The 18232-nt window shown below is 36.5% G+C and overlaps 1 protein-coding gene across 1 annotated transcript in view; it reads right to left on the bottom strand.

The window, feature by feature from the left end:
• syne1a (spectrin repeat containing, nuclear envelope 1a) overlaps positions 1-12045 on the bottom strand; it is a 128363-nt gene extending 116318 nt beyond the window's left edge. The window contains exons 1-6 of the mRNA XM_056259933.1: positions 11925-12045; positions 10100-10161; positions 3016-3111; positions 2342-2425; positions 1036-1056; positions 27-119 (exon numbers count right to left, since the gene is read on the bottom strand). Of these exons, the coding sequence (XP_056115908.1) occupies positions 27-119; positions 1036-1056; positions 2342-2425; positions 3016-3111; positions 10100-10161; positions 11925-12030 (462 nt within the window). The 5' untranslated portion in view covers positions 12031-12045. The remainder of the gene's footprint in view (positions 1-26; positions 120-1035; positions 1057-2341; positions 2426-3015; positions 3112-10099; positions 10162-11924) is intronic.
• Positions 12046-18232: the final 6187 nt, after the last annotated feature.

Below are 18232 nucleotides of genomic sequence, written 5' to 3'. Positions count from 1 at the left end.
AATGTTTCCTCTCCTTTTTTTTTTACCTGGAAATATAAGATGATGGTCCATATCAGCCCCAGCACTATAGAAGGCCTGCCATCAACCACATCTGTTGTGTTGATGTTAACTAGCTTAATCTGTTAAGCAAGAAAATAAAAACCTCAAACCATTATATTGAAATACATATTTCATCCAAAAAATGGAAAGAAAAAAAAACACTTACACATGTCATTTCAAAACAAAAAAAATTTCATTCTTCTGGTTTAATGTTTCCATGGCTGTCAAGCAAGATTTTTATTGAATACTGACTAAGTTTTTTGCTAGCTATTGTACTGTATGGCTTCAGAAGAATTGGAAGAAAGCACAGAGTTCACATGGATCCCTGTCAATCTTGTTATTGTTAAAGGGATAGTTCACCCAGAATGAAAATTTTGTCATCCCTTTGATCCAAACATGTATGTGTCTTTTTTTCTGTTGAACTCAAAAAAAAGATATTTTAAAGAATGTTGGTAACCAGACAGTTGATGATAGCAATTGTAGGACTTCCATTATAGGAAAAACAAATACTAAGGAAGTCAATGGCTACCGTCAACTTTCTGGTTACCAACATTCTTTAAAATATCTTATTTTGTGTTCAACAGAAGAAAGAAACAGGTTTGGAACAACATGAGAGTGAGTAACTGATGACAAAATGTTACCTTGACACCTAACTGTAGTACTGAAGTTTAAGTACTAACAAAAACTAAACTTGAAATTAAAGTTAAATAGAAATATTTCAAACTAAACACAAAATTACTAAAAATTAAAGCTAAAAAGTTAATATAAAAATAAAAGCTAATTCAAAATATCAAAACATAATTGAAAAACTATAATTGTATATAAATAATACTAAAATAACACTGATCCCTACTTTCATCGTATGGAAGAGAGCAGCTCAGACATTCTTCAAAATGTCTTCAAAACCTTTTCTATTCCACAAACAACATCCTGATTCAAAAAGTGATAGTGTCAATCACAGACATTGTAGACAGTCACAGAAAAGGTCACACTAACCGGAGATCCTCTGTATGCCGACTGAAACGGTGACAAAACAAAAGAAAGAAAGAAAAAAAAAAGAAGAATAGAGGTCATTACATGCTGTTAACAAAAGTGTGGCTCATCAACTGAAGGACATGTGATAAGGACCCCCAGCTCTGAGATAACCCAAAACCCTTCAGTGACAAACAAAGTGTGCATTTCACCCATTGTTATACACACACCAAGGCAGATACATTAAGAACCAGCCACAGATACAAGTTCAATGAATGACAAATTCACACAAAAACACACGCACAAACAATCATAACATCCACTTTCTTTAAAAAAAAAAAAACAAAAAAAAAAAACAACCCCATCCATTTCCTTAAACTATTGTGTCCCAGATTGGATGTAAAAGTACAGTTCGACATAATACAAAAGAGTTCTCTACTCTGGTTTCTCCCACTGTGCTCCACAGGGAATAGAGAGAGATGAGAGAGGGATGACAGAGACAGATAAGATGGTGAAAGACTGTAGCTTACGAAATGAATCCTCCGCTCCTTGAGAGATCAGATACACAGACAGACAGACCACCTCAGGAGTGGGAGGCTTAGCTCAGCTTCATTCACTGACAGGCTGTATAATGAAAGTCTGAAGCACAGCTACACAGTAAATGAAATATCTATGTCCTTCTCCCCAGAGAGATGGTATGAAAAAATATCCTGTTTATACAGGGGAAAAAATGGGCTACTTTTCTCCAAATCACAATGGTTTTACTATGTACTGTATATCTATGTTTATATACATATATGACTGTGGAATTTTAATACAGTAGACTTTGTCTTTTTCAAAACAGGGTCCTGATCACCTTTTTAGGACTTATTGTGAGAATGCATAGCTGACTGTACATTATCTAACCCTTAATTAGTCCATTTGTTCAGCTTTGGAGCTCTCAGAGACTCCATGAGGAAAGCTCATTGCTACATGTGAGGCAGCAGAGACAGATTTATAATATGGTGACTCAGGACTAAACCTCAATAAGGAAAATGATTTCAGGCTGAGGTGTCAGAATCACCTCATAAATCTATGCTGAGCCATTCTAATTAATCCATAAATCCTTCATTTGTTGCTGATTTGAACGAAACATAATTCCTTGTCGTTTAGAGTAAGAATTAAACTTGAAATAAAGAACCAGGTTTTCCTTCTCTTTGTCTCTTGTGAGACAGTGCCGAGAGCGCAGTATCAGAGCAGAGCGGGGGAAAAGGTTGTGTAGGTCAGACTGAGTGGTTATGACCTGGAGCTGTACACCTGAGCAAAGCACTCTGGGAATGGACTGCCTTACCCTCCTGCCTTCCAGAAACTTGAGCGCTCTTCCCACGTTAGCTACCCAGTGGATCCTCCTCAGCTTGCGGCCCTGCTCGCATGGCTGTCGGATGGGAGAGGATAGCACAGCAGACAAAAGGAAAACGGTGATAGACAGAGGAAAATACCCAGCAAGGAACAGGGCGAAAGAGATGAAAACAAACAGAAAAGCAGAAAGAGACAGCAAGAAAGAAAATGAGCAGGATAGTTATATATAGTACAGAGAGAAAGACAAAAGAGAATAAGAATGTAAACAAGATGACACCAAATAGATGACAAGAAAAAAAAAAAAAAAAAATCGAAGCACCATGTGCCACTTGGTATATCGATTGTTACAGCACTCACAGACCTGAGGCATCGCTAGCCTTATGGGATTGTTTACTGAGAATGTGGGTATTCACATGTGCGCTTATGTGAGTGCTATAAATGTGCAGTGAATACACTGTGTTATTGGACTTGTATTATCATGTTTTCTATAAATTAAAACAATGTCACAACATTAAAACATATACCAAGTGGCACATGTTGACTATATTACGGAAATTTAAATCTAAATGGGACAATGATGTTTAAGTAATTTGTACTGCTGTTAAATAACTTAAAATAACAAAGGATAATCAAATACCAAAACAAGCAAAAGCACATTTAGCTTACCAGTTTGTGACCAGACAAGACTTCTAGAAGAGCCAACAACATCACTCCATCTTTAACATCTTCAAAGAGATCGGAGACCACCAAAGGAGGGTTACACTGCACAGGGAGGAAAAAACTAACATTTTACTTTTAAATATCTATTAAGTACCATAGACAAATAGAACTATATAAGACAGATAGAGTGATAGAGTTAGAATGATAGAAAAATAGAATGATAGAAAGATAGAACGATAGAACAATAGAACAATAGAAGGATATAACAATACATAGAACGATAGAATGATATGGCAATGATAGATAGACAGAATGACAGAACGATAGACAGAACGATAGAATGATAGAACGTACGATAGAATGATAGAACGTTAGATAGAATGATAGAACGATAGAGCAATAGATAGAACGATATAATGCTACAACGATAGATAGACAGAACGATAGATAGAATGATAGAACGATAGATAGAATGATGGAATGATAGAAGATAGAATTATAGAGAGAATGATAGAATGCTGGAGCGAATGATAGAATTATAGAATGGTAGAACGATAGAACAATAGATAGAACGATAGATAGACAGAACGATAGAACAATAGATAGAACGATAGTTTTTGTCTGATATCCTGAACATAGTTGTGACGTGAGTTTGAATCAAAAGCTTTATGATTAAACCCCAGTGGAGATTGGTGCTGTCGGTCTGTGACAGTGACGAGTTTAAGAAGCATCTATAAAGCCTGTGTAAAGTGCTGATTCTGGAGTGTCTGACCTGATGAAGCCCCTCCACTAATCCAAACACACAGCTCCTCTTTACCCGGACGACACATCCAGCATTTCTCTTAAGACAGCAGTCACATGACTGGGATTTGGAGTGAAAAAGCAGCCGGGTGCCAAAGTCATTCATGAGGAGATTAATATGAAACATGAAAGTAAGTGTGTGTATGCGTGCGTGCGGGTGTGTATAAAGTGAACAAAGTCAAGAGAAACGACAGTGGAATGACCTTAATTAGAGGCAGAAAGGAGAAATGAGTGATGATTTTTAAAAGATTAATTCTTGAAGCATTTTTGAGAGAGCAGGGGGAGGAATTGCTAAGATATTCCAATTAGCTCTAAATAATTCAAAAGCTAATTGGATAAAATCACCTTATAGGATATTACATTAAAAAGAGGCACTTTGAGTAATTATGCAACTAATGAAAAATAAAGAGAAAAAAACAAAAATGCACAAGCAGCAGGGCTTAACAAACTAATTATCTGTGTCTGGTTATTACTGATGGAAATAGATTGTCACGGCACGCGCTACTGATGTATTCAGCGGAGTGACAGCGTTTAGCTACGGTAGATGCATGTTCTGAGTAACCCAAACAAAGTTCATGAGAACATACAAACGCCTGAGGGCCACTCGAACTGTTTTCAATATCAGTTAGAGATGAGAGAGACACTGTTACGGGGTTCAATTAGGGTTGAGAATAGGTCATGGCTTAATACTGTTCTACTGCAATTTGTACACCAATCATTTTTAAACCACCCAATAAAATAAAAGAAATAAAAAAGTGACATTTAGATTTATTTTATATTCTTATTTTACAGATGGGGTCCAATGTTGTATGGCACTGACTTTTATTAGATGGAATAAAAAATAATAATAAGAATAATAAATAATAATATATATATATTTTTAAATAAATAAAATAAAATAAAAAGATTTTTGGGTGAACTATCCTTTTAAGAATGATACAGTATTATACCGCAATGTTGATCTAAAATGTTAAAAATGTAAAAATCTATGATAAAAAAAATCTAAAGTTTTTACTTTTATATTGCCAATCCACTTAAGAAAAAAAAAGACTAAAATCTATGCTGGAATTCTGACTCTCCCTCATATATGCCTTTTCTGATTGATAAAGTATGAATGATCAGGAAAATGCTTTCTTGTAAATGCAAATGTGGGGTATAAACATAGGCAATCACAAATGTATGGATTCCCGTGTGTTTGTCATGGTAAAAAAAAAAAAAAATAGACATTAAGTTTTTATTTGGTTCAAAAGTTGTCAAAACCCTTTTTCGGACAGCGGCCATATTGAATTTTAGGGAATTTGGGGGGTCTTGATATACCCAATCATAAATGTAAGTATTCCTGTGGGTTTCCCATGGTCAAAAAAAGGTCAACTAGACATCAAGTTTGTATTTGTATCTCATCTGGCTCAAAAGCTATAGCCGAATCCCTTTCAGGCGGCGGCCATATTGGATTTGGCCGCCATCTTGGTCTCAGGGACCATTGGCTCGGGCGCCCTGGCTAAATCATTTCAGTATGCTCTCAGCTACATCTGTGCCAAATTTGGTGCTTGTAGATGAATTTGCGCAAACAATGGGGTGTAAGGCCCCATTCTACAGCCCAAAATGCTTTTTTGGACAGCGGCCATATTGGAATTGGAGGATCAAGGGGTCCAGATATACTGGGTCATAAATATAAACATTCCTATGTGTTTCCCATGATCAATTAAGCTGAAAAACATATCAAGTTTGTATCTGTAACTCATGTGGTTCAAAAGTTATAACCGGAACCCTTTTCGGGCAGCGGCCATCTTGGATTTCGCCCTAGCTAAATAATTTCAGTATGATGTGAGCTACATCTGTGCCAAATTTGGCGCTTTTAGATGAATTTGCGCGAAAATGTGCTTAAGGCCCCCAACTATAAAGAACCCTTATTTTTTAAGAGTGTGAGGGGCCTATCTAGATTAGAAAGCAGTGGTGCAGTTTATGAATCTGTGGGTACAAATGACCAAATTGAGGGTACTGTTAACAAATCTGTGAGCAGTAATATTAAATCTGTGGGCACTGATTACTGAATCTTATAATTCAGAGAGAAACCTGATGGGGCGTTCATTTATGTCCCATGACAAAGCAGGTGCATCCAGCAGGGTGTCCGGGTGGCTGCTGTGTGCTGCTCACCCATCTGACAAACACATGAGAAATGAGCTCATCCTCAATATTGGGCATGCCATAATTAAGCCCTAACCCTGTCTGAGAGGATTTGACAAAATTGAAATGGAGGGTGGCCTCTCTTCCTTTCCATCGCATTCCTCTCTCTCTCTCTCTCTCTCTCTCTCTCTCTCTAGTGGCTAATCAAGTTGAGGCTCTTAGGCAGATTAGTGCTTCAGTCCTGCCTCTCTGATGTCCTTCAAATTTGCAAGTACATGTATGAATAAAGAGACCTGAGGCACTGTGCATCCTGTGATGGTATCTTTTAATGAATGGTTTGTAGTATGAGGATTCTGGTAAATCTTTTAATGCAACGCTGATCAATTCTGTCGGAATTGATTATTGGGTTGAACCAGGACCTTGATCTGAAGCGAAGCAGATCTTTTTCCCTTTTGTAAGAAGTTTAGACCTTTACAATTTCACAAGACGTGCACAGAGAACAGGATGCCATTGTCTATACAATTACAATGAAGAACATTTAAATACTGGAGCTTTCAAGCTTCAAAAATGACACAAAAACCCATAAAAGTGTCATAAAAAGTGGTTCATAAATACTGAGCTATATCACAAGTCTTCCAAAGTCATATCATACATTATGATGAGAACAAACAGAAATTAATCAATTACAATCTTCCCATCCAGTGACTTCCAGAGTTTGATTCACTATCAAATTTGAATCACTATGATCAACTGATTCGATCAAAAGATCTGGCTCAAATGAAAGATTCTTTCATTAAACCACTCCTAATTGTGTTCCACGGAAAAGGGAACATTACATCAAGGTAAGAAATATGAATGTTTTATTTTTGGCTGAATTATTCCTTTAAGAATGATATACACACACTCCATTACTCACTGATCCATTTAAACAGCGTAGACAGCAATGATAATAGTAAGCATATATTCCTATTTATATAACTCTAGGGCAGGAACCTGTTCAAGGGTTAATGCTTCACCGAAAACTGCAAACTCTGCAAATGACTTCAATATGAAAAGCTGCCAGTGGGCATTCAAGTCAACATACAAAAGGCTCTGAGGCCCAACTGCAAGATTTCAATCACTCACTACTGAAACTTGGAACAAACAGACCTCATTTACTCTGTTCACACCTAATTACATTTCATTATCTATCATGGACCTGTGTGTGCATCCTCTAATACTCTTTTGATACTTCTTTAAAGGAATGAGTGGAGAGACAGACGGTGTGGAATTCTCATTCTGTTATCTTACATGCTAAGAATTAAACCGGTGCCTTTGGGCTAGGAATTATAGAGCTGGAAAATCACTGCAGATGATTTGCATTAGTGATTTGGTGGCAGGATAGAGAAATACCTGAAACGCAAATCTAAACATGCTTGAAACAGTGATCACTAAAATAGCACACACAGTTTCACTTCAGTGCATCAGTCTACTGTATGTTCATCCTGTCAACAATTATAAGAGTCATATTTCTTCCTATTCGGCACATGCAATCTCAAACTTCTCCCTCAAATACTTGAGAGTGCCGTCACCAAGGCAACATCATTCAGCAGTGGGATGAGGTTAAAGGGCACCAGCAAAGAAGTGGGAACAGCGGGAGCCTAGGATGGTGTGGTGGTGTTCCGCTATTGAACAAATTATTTGGATATACAGAATGTAATTGATTCTGACGCTTGTAGAATCAGTTCAAACAGTTATATATTTGCAATTTTAATGAGACAATCCCCATTTCTGTCCTTCCTGCACACACATTTCATAAAAAAAGTCTCATGTCTATTGAAGCAAAGCAATAGGATCGTGTCACATCTTTTTCATACAATCAGATTCCATGTCCAAGTTCCAAGTCTTCTCTATCTCTCTTCAATGCAGTCCACTGAAAACCTTGATTTCTGAGCTTGAAGGTTTAAGCGTTGAAATTTTACCAATTTGCTAATTAACCAATCAACTATCACTCCATGATACATCAGAGTTATTATTGTTAACTAAATATAAAACTATTAAAAATTGTTTTCAGTAATCGAAATAAAGCAAGTTAAAAAATAAATAAATGAGTCAACTCATCATCAATATTTCTTCTAAAATGTGTTTTTCTCCTGATTCACTATAAGCCTATTATATCATAAGTGTTTATATTTTAGACCTTACGGGACGTTTTTTTGTGGGAAATTGCGTGTCACTCGTCCACGCGTGTCTCGTCATATCTGTAAATAGTGAAAATTTGCTGCGGCTACATTGATGTGTGTATGGTGTGGGATAGGTTAGTTGTCACAATGAGAGAGAAAAGTTGACATTGAGCACGCTAAATCTTGAACCTCTCTGAATCACCCATTTTAAACAAATACTGAACAGAGGAGAGTCTGCACGCAAAAAGAGAACGCGACAGAGCTTGTAATAAAACAAGAATCAACATTGGCTTGGCTTTTCAAAGATGGCGGGAACTGGGGGATTTGAAAAGTTGTAAAAGGATTGCGGAGATGGTCGTTTTTATTGCTCAACAGGTGAGTAAGGTGTTTTATTGAACAGATAAATGTTCATATGTAGCTCTCTAACAGAGTTAATTGTAAAGCATTATCTATTGTGAAGGGTCATATTCATCCGCACAGCTGAAGCACAACCAAAAAAAAGCTCTTCCGCAAAATGCATGCGGTTTTGTTTTTTAACCACTAGTGGGCAAAAAAAATTACATAGTGTACCTTAAAAAAACAAACATAACTTTAAGTACTATAATGACTAAAATGAAAACAAAAATAAAAAATATGTTAAAGCCAAATTGGAAAAAAAGCATATAACAAAATTACTAAAACATAAAACTAAAATGAAATAGAAAAATAAAAGCTAAATCCAAATATGAATAAATACTATAATAATAATACTAAAATAACACTAAAGTATAAAAAAAAACTGAGAAATAAGATTAATTTAATATAAGCCAGGCCTACATGGAACCTGCTTGTAAATGTGCTTTAAAATTTTCAGAAAGCATCCTGTCATGCAGAAGCTGTTTAAATAGGCGTGGAAACACTAAACCTGAGGATTCCGGTCAGTGAAATAATCAGAGCATAAACTCTAACTGTCATCTTCAAGCAAACTGATGCTATGAATCTCACCACCAACTCTAGCAGACAGGTCCAATATGTCCATGACAGATGATAATGAGCAAACAGATAAATAAATAACGTCCAAATGTCAACTCTTCTGTGGTTAACATTTTACGCTGGAGAGGCGCTGGTGTGCACAAAATACGTATTCCCCACAGATTGATATTTCAAATCAATTTCCTGCTCCTCGTCACAGAAGATTAGCCAAGTCAGGTCTTGGTGATCATACTGGAATTATCTGGAGTGGCAGCTAATTAAAAACGGCTTGACCAGTCACTCTTGTCTTTACACACAAATCAAGCTATTATTACATGCATATCATAGCTAAATGCTTGTGTTTATACAAGCACCTGATTCTCTGGAAGCTTTTAATAATGTCCCTGCCTGTTGTGATAATGGAAATTCAAATGATTTAAATGAATATTCCAGGTTAAATACAAGCTTAATCATGTGGCAAAATATTGCTTACGACAAACATTTCTTCAAAAAAATGTACACCGTTTCAATAGTATAGCCACAAGAATTTTAGTGTGAAAAAAATTGCTTATTAATCTTTTCTGTGTAAAGTTATATTCAATTTTACTACTTTGTTGTCATGAAAAAAACACACCATAAACCCTAAAACAACTGTAAGAATTATAGCAACAACTTTACAGCTCAAATGACATACGTTTTAACAGACAAATTAATGAGTTTTTAAAAGTGTTTATAGATAATATTATAACCTTCACATTTTTGTTTTCAAATCCTACAAAAATAAGCCCTATTGCAAGAGCAATATTACACACTGTAGTGTTACATAGCTGTCTATAGGTAAATCCTGTCAGCAGACTGACTGTACCCTGGTAAAATGAGGCACGGTAATCTAAAGAGGAGATTAAAGTGTATGTTCATGTTTGACCTAGACGGGAGCCACGGGTCTTGTGACAGATTACTGCAGTGTGGAGAGAGGTGGTTTCAGGTGCTTATTTTCTTGAACACATGAATGAATGTATGTTAGTTCAGAAACCTCACATGACTCGGCTCACCTTTGCCAGATGAGAGTTGATCCATTTTGTGAAAGTTCGCTTCTGCACAGCTTCCTGCTCATCTAAAGTAAAGACAAAACACAACACACTTCAGAAAAGATCTTAAATCTTAAACCAAACTTGAGACATTACTGTAAGATCCATCAAGAATCACAATCAAATTTGGTTCTTGGTCTGTCTTAAATTTTAGGTTTATTTTCCTTAGACTGATTATCGGTTTGACAAACATTTTTTACCAATATTTACACTTTTATAATTATTTGGTTATTGGTTCTTTAAAATTGAGTCCATTGAGTAAATTTAACTTTAATTTAACTTTCTTATGCATTACATGAACACTTAATATATATGAAAACTTTTTTCTCATATGAGCAACACATAGGATTTGAAACATAATAGCATAGCACAAAACAATGCACAAAATAACACAAAATTGATAATTCATTTCAAAACATTTCATTCTTAAATGGCATAAACAATAATACTAATACATTCATAATGCATTATTGTTGTAGTCAACAATAATTAATCACATGTCGTTTATGCATATTGGTTTTGCATATCAGTTACCAAACTCATAAACATAAATATAATCTGTATCATATCGGTCTCAAACATAATTAAATATAGCCTGGGATCCAGGACAACATTAAATAGGTGGGCACCAGATTCCATCCCCTTACACAGAGAGCAAAAACGAAAACCCAATTTTCACAAGCTCCCTCACAGTGATATTTGCTACTGTATCCTGTAAGCAAATGAAAGCAGCATAAATATGTCATTCTCTAAACAAAAGCCTCAGTCCTGATTCTGAACTGCAAGGTGACAGTAATATCCTTTCTCCTAACTGTTATATCAGCATGAGACGACAACTGACACAGAGCCAGCATCTTTAATGAAAGCACTGTCTGATGGATTACACTGAAGCCGGTCACTATGACACACACTGTCTGTGTCTGTGTCTGTGTGTGTGTGTGTGTGTTAAAAAGAGGACTTGGCTCATGCATAATGCAGACCACATGTGCCAGTGCCATTTGTGCTAAAAATCTTGTATTTTGTGAATTAATAGTTCGATCAAGCCTATTTCAGAGCTAAAGCAATCAAATATTGATGAGAAGATGAGTGTGATAGATGGCATTGGCAATAGATTTGCAGCTGCATTGGTGTGTATTACAGTGTGTATGAGTGTAAGTGTGTTCCCAGCCCACCATCATAAGGACAGGGTGACTTTGAGCGGGAAACACAGATGCAAACTCACTGTATAACACATTCACCCACAAAATGTCTCCATTCTAGCTATAATTATAACCAGGTGTAATTTTTCTTCTAATTTCTAATTAAATCTCCAAAATAACCAGCAGGATTAATCAACACTTCCTCGACTGTCTTTCTCGCGCAGTCAGAAATGATCCACACTGCATCCAAGAACCTGCTGAGCTGTTTTGAACATTTTCTACATGTGTGCACAGGACGCCCTACAGATGACCCTGTCACTCCCAAAAATACCTCCAACTCGACAACACAACAGTAACACGTGTACACTGTTAAAAAGACAAGAAAATATTATTTCAGTCTATCTACTTAAAAATTTAAAGTTTAATTCACTGTGTTGCCATTTCTTTGTAATTAATTGTGAAATTAGCAATTTCGGATTAAAAATTGTTTCAGCATAACATTTCTACATTGTATAGATGCACAAAAAAACAGGTTAAATATGCAGATCTGACAAAGTATTGTACACCTATAAACACATGTAAATTACTTACAAGTGCATGTCTATCATTGAAACCAGATGCATTTATAAACAAGCACGGTAATCTCTTACCACGCAGGTGTCGATAAACCCCTGGCACTAAGTTGAGGGACGTGCCAGACTTCTTTTTGGCAGCTACATCCTCCCATCGTCTTGCCACTTTGCCCTTGACTTCCATTCCCACAGTGCCTCTGTGATCTTAAGTCCATGAAGAGCACATTCACCTGTGACGGTCAGAGGTCTTTCACAGGGTCAACTACTCTCAGCCACCCTCTTATGGAGCTTTTGCTGTTCTCTTAAATATTAAAGAATATTAAATATTCTGATCCGTTGCAGAGGACAGCCTTCATGCACCTCTTTTTTAGGTTCCCTACTTCCTTCTCACCATCCAACACAAGTAATCATAGTGGAAATGTCCTGTCCATATCCTTCCTATGTAACAAAAAAAGAGTGGGAATGTGTGCATGTGTGCAGCACCGGTCTCAGCATCTCTGTCTTTACACACTCTCTGCAGGAACAATTCCCCTTGTGCCTCCAACCAATCGTTTGTATGGGAATGTGTGATGTCATCACACATCTGAGCGTATGAGTGGAGGGGAAGTGGTGTGCGTAGATGTGTTGTGAGTCATATAGCCTGCAAAGCACACTCTTTAAAGACTGGACCAGGCAGGACGTGCTCGGCACTGAGATCAGCTGAACTCTCTCTCTCTCTCCTCCCACAAAATGTATTGGATTCTGCGGTTCAGGAAAAGCCGCCTGCCTGAGCTGATTAACTTTGCCTGAAAACACTGCTCGATCTGATTTACTGCTACCAGTGGCTTTATAAACCTCCTAGAACAGTCAAACAAAACAACCAACCCTACACTGCTAGATGCATCATTGAGATGTGATGGGACCTTTTATGACACATCGTGCTATAAACAAACATGCTTTTAGAATAAATGATAATAATTATAGAATGCAGTACAGGCTTGAGATGCATAAAATAAATATGTTATACACTAAAAGAATAGCGAAAGTTAACACCACACCAATGTTGCAGGTTTTTGAAAATTAAGATATGAGAAAATGAAAAGCCGGGGGAGAATGATAATCTTTAAAATGATGATAGTTTCATTAATCATGGGTATAATTTTCTCTTTTATTCGTCTCCTCCCAAAGGGTTTTTAATGATGGAAGTCATTAATATCAAATGGCCTCTGTCATATGCTATCAGTCTCCAGTTATCTTCACTTCTCTTCTCAATCTGTCTTGCAATATCTTTAATGAAAATCTCTGACAGGTATGCGCATGCATGTATTTATTTAAGAGTGCTTATGAGACAAAGAGAAAGACTTGAAGTTAAGATGTCATGTGTGGTGAAGGGATACAAGAAAGCTAACATTTAATTTTAATTGACATAATCTAAGCAGACAACAATGCTTTGCTGTAGACGTGACTAGTCTCTGTCCATGGTCCTGAATTGAACTGCATAGTGCATTGACCAAAAACACCATCAAAATGAAAGAAAACAAGCCTTGAAAAAAACAATGACTTATTTTAATACCATAAAACTAAGAATGAAATGTATGTATCCATTTATTTATTTTTTTGCAGAACTGCTTTATAGATGAAATTAACTAATTTAATAGTTGACAATCTTTACAACGTAACTGAATCAACACTGAACTGACTTCAGCTGAACAACAGCCAAAATGGTGCCAAAAAGCTGCTTTGAAACAATCTGTATTATATAAAGAACTATATAAATAAAGGTGACTTGACTTGATCTATATTACTGTCTATACAGGCGAGTCTGTTTTAGTTTTGTGTGTGTATATATATATACTGTAAGAGCTCCTTCGGGCTAAAGAAAAATCCACATGAGAAAGACAAAAGAAAAAAAAAGACAGCATTTTGGAAAAGCCTTCATTCTCAACATGGGAGTTACGGTATAAAGGCTGAGGGCTATTCTGGACTAGAGATCTGCAGAGGTTAGAGTACAAACATGCGGGGTTAGTGTATCCTAATACCTAAGGCTATCAACTAACCTCATGGGTCTCACTCTAGTGCTCAAAAAAGGCAGTACTCCACTTACAGAAGAAAGAAAGAAAGAAAGAAAGAAAGAAAGAAAGAAAGAAAGAAAGAAAGAAAGAAAGAAAGAAAGAAAGAAAGAAAGAAAGAAAGAAAGAAAGAAAGAAAGAAAGAAAGAAAGAAAGAAAGAAAGAAAGAGAAAGAAAGAGAAAGAAAGAGGGCAGTACACCACCTAGTGGTAAACAGATAGATACAGATATATTGAATTTGTCATTATTTTATATATCATTAGATTTAATAAATGAACTTTAGGGACATTTTTAGAACATGCTGAATTTCTGTAAATTCCACTTTCAGTATTTTGTGAATTCCATTTAAATAAACAAAACGTTTGAATTAGGAGGGAGACCTTGTCACTTGGAATGCAATGTTTTTCTTTATAACCATTATTTATATCTCTGTCCAGAGAGTGTGGCTATTAGCACTTTACCCTCACTGATAACGGAAGCCTTGAGCACTTTTCCATTTACACAAGTGAACCTTTCAAATGGGACTAATTCTGCATCGGCACCAATCCATAATGCTGCCAAATTACCACTAATTACATTCCAAAGACACAAATTATTTTATGAATAACTCAAGATGATTACAACAATGGTAACTTCCTCCTGTGGTTTCAGAAGATTTATGCTCTTAACAGGACAGATGTGTACACAATACACCTCAAATTTGGACAGTGTCTACACTGTCTAGACATAATTCAGAAAAAAAAAAAGACATTTAAAAAAAAGAAAGAAAAATCAGTTAATCACTTAATCATATCTTAGCAGTTTTAGTTTATTTGGGTTCATAACATGTATTTATATATTTGTTTGAACATTTATTTTAATATAGACTTTAATTTATTTTATTTTGATGTTAGATCAAGAGCTTTTATCCAGACAGAACAACAATAAAAAAATAAAATAAAAAAATACATACAAATAAATCAATAAAAAAAGTACGAAAAAATAAAATAAAGTTACAAAAAAATGTATAAAAAGAAAGAAAGAAAGAAAGAAAGAAAGAAAGAAAGAAAGAAAGAAAGAAAGAAAGAAAGAAAGAAAGAAAGAAAGAAAGAAAGAAAGAAAGAAAGAAAGAGACAGTGTAATAGAGTGAGCACTAGCTCTCAGCAGATGCCAATCATGCTATCTGAAGAGTGTTAAAAGATCTCCTGTTGGCTTGTGTAATGAAATGATGTTGTGGTCAGGACCAGGGCAGAAGTAGGTCAGACAGGCTAAGCTTTTCATCCACTTTGAGAAATTCTGAACCATGCCCACATAGCCTACTCACATAATCTGAAAGAAAAGAATCACTCTATCTGTCTTATTGTACAAGGTCTGCATTCTAATAAATCGTAGACACACTGATTAAGTATAGTGGCTCGGGATTTGCATACTCGGGTTATCAAAAGAGCCAACATTCTGTCCTAGACTTCACTGAAGAAATCAAAGGTGCACTCACACGGCACACATCAGGCAATAATGCAGATCTTATCTACTTCAGAAGGTGAACTGGTGCCTAACTGACCTTCAGTATTTGACACAGCTTGCTAGAGGCAAGTAAAAGGTAAAGTAAAGGTCAACCTGCTGTTGAAAGATAACGTATTATGAGGATTCTTGCTCTGTCTGCAGGCCATTGTAAGCGTCACGGCTGTTTCTGCTGACTAAATGGGAGTTCAGCACAATCTAACAACAGTTAATGTGTGTGTCGGTCACACAAGAGCCAATTCAATATCACCGTCACTGCCAATCAATCAGTCCCTCGTCTCATTACGGCAATAGTCCATCGCAGCTGCAAAATGCCCTTCTCAAGCCTAAAACAAATGGGATGCCCCATGCTTAATTAACTTGTTAATAGTATTTCCTATTGAAACAGGAAAACAGGCCGGGAAATGTCAAAGGTACTATCTTCATTTAATAGTCTTTTGTTTATGTTAACGTTCAAAAGTCTGGGGTTGTAAGATTTTTTTGGTTTTTGAGAGAAGTCTCTGATGCTCACCTCAGTACAAAGAGTAGTAATATTGTGAAATATTTCTATTCTTCTATAATGTTTTCTATTCTCATAACATTATTTACAAATCATTCTAATATGCTGCTCAAGAATTGTCTATATTAAAAAGATTTGAAAATATTCTTAGATTTTGTTGTTGTTGTGATTTTCAGAATTCTTCGAGGAAAATAAAGTTCAAAAGAACAGTATTTATTTGAAATAGTTCCTAATATTATAAATGTATTTACTGTAACTTTTGAACAATGTAATTTGTCCAAGCTCAATAAAAGTATTACTTTCTTTCAAAATAATAATAAAAAACTGACTCCAGTCCAAACCTTTGAACGGTAGTCTGCACATCAAGTGCTTTGGACAGATGTTTTGAGATATTTTGTCTGTTGTACAACTGAAACACACACACTTCCCTTTGAAATGACTGGATCAGGTCACCTCACTTTCCCCCGTTCTCAAACAGATGTTAATGCACACTTGACCATAAGAGGCTCTGGCTCCAGTAAGGCTTTCTTTCATTTAGCAAATCAGAGATCATGTCTAATAGACACTCCCCCTGTATTGTGTGGGTGCTGGCCCAGTGATTGTGATCCATCACTTTGACTGGCAATGAGTCAAGATTACAATGTCATGAGTAGCGACAGCTTCCTGTGAGCCCAGGAAAAGACATGTGTGGGACCTAAAAGCCTGAAAATCTCGATATATCATTCATGTCATTGTTTTTTAAAAAAGGCCATATTATTAACTTGTGTTAATGTGCTTTGCACAAACACACTCATAGCTTGTTTTTAAATGACCACTTTCCTTAAAGCTACAGTCCACTTTCATTGCGATTACATGAAAAATAGCTACTGGTTCAATCCTCAAAATTTCTCCTTCTGTGTGCATTTCACAGAAGAAAGAAAGTCATAGGGTTTTGGAATGTAAATAATAACAGAATTACATTTTTTGGGTGAACTATCCCTTTAATTTTATTGCACACTACAACTGTTTTGTTCTTTTTACTGATATACGGCACCTTGTTTTGTGTTTGCACCTCTATTGTATTACGTCTTTGTGCAGCTCAGAGCTGAAACAGAATGCTGAGTCTGTGTGGAGGAATGGAGAGAGCGAGAGATGAGGGAGACACTGATGGAGGAGGACCGCATCCACAGGAGCTCACAGCTCCAAAGCGTTCAAGGTGACCGTCTGTACTCGTGTTGGTCAGTAGAGAATGGGCCGTTCTCTGCCATATCTGGCACATCATTACACGGCTATTGTGGCAGAGTGCCAGAACTGACCCATTTCTCTCCCTCTCTCAGTCCTGCTCTATTTCTGTGTGGCATTGTGCCAGTATTGCTGTAAGTGGCCTTAAATAGAGAGAGCGCTGGCTGGACAGGATGACTTCCATGTGCCTCTTTATGTCTTTCTCTGAGCATGTGGAGAATGCAATATAAGTCATACAATAACTGTGTAACAAACGAACTGAAGTGTGACCAGATCATTAGCTATGTTTACATGGACACTTTTTGTTTCAATCAGAATGAAATCAATCAGAATGAAATCATTCTGATTGATGACTCCAAACATAGTGTTTACATGAACGCCAAATAAGTGATCAGGTTGTGGTGCACGTTCATGTCACAAGCTTCAAAGCAAATTTGTTCTTTTGACATACGTACAGCTGTTGGCGCATAACCATACTCCTACCACATACTCTTTTCTTTACTCTACCATACTCTTTTCTTCATTTTAAAAAACAGGCTTTGTATTTATCTATTTTGGGTCCTAATTGGGAGACAATAAGCCCATGAAGCTTTGTGCCATGCTGGTTATGTTCATCAAGCAGTAAAAATGGCCCTTCCTGAGCCCAAAACAAGCCTTTTGTGGATGAGAGTCCGACGCAATAACCATCCACTTCATAGACGATGAGTGCGTCATTCGTCATTACGCAATTTCTACGTCATTGCACAGTTTGAGTTTTAATCAGATGAAGTGTTTACATGCTCTATCGAAAGGATTAGAAAAGGTTTAAAACACCCCTTACAATCCAAATGAAATTCCAATTTATGTGGTGGTTACATGTGACTTTTTTATTCCGACTGTGCAACTAGTACGATTACAAACTGATTTTTAGGGTCCATGTAAACGCAGCTATTGAGTCAGTGTGTTTAGTAAAGCAAATCAATCCAAATAATTTAGACCAGTTTTGTAAACTGGAAGGAAGGAAGGAAGGAAGGAAGGAAGGAAGGAAGGAAGGAAGGAAGGAAGGAAGGAAGGAAGGAAGGAAGGAAGGAAGGAAGGAAGGAAGGAAGGAAGGAAGGAGTGAGGGAGGAAGAAGGGAG

This window comes from Rhinichthys klamathensis, unplaced genomic scaffold (assembly GCF_029890125.1).
Source record: "Rhinichthys klamathensis goyatoka isolate OS25496 unplaced genomic scaffold, OSU_Roscu_1.1 h1tg000170l_1, whole genome shotgun sequence".
In the NCBI taxonomy this organism is placed as follows: Eukaryota; Metazoa; Chordata; class Actinopteri; order Cypriniformes; family Leuciscidae; genus Rhinichthys; species Rhinichthys klamathensis.
Note: the sequence above shows the minus strand (reverse complement) of the source record. Positions and strands in the feature narration are given on the sequence as shown.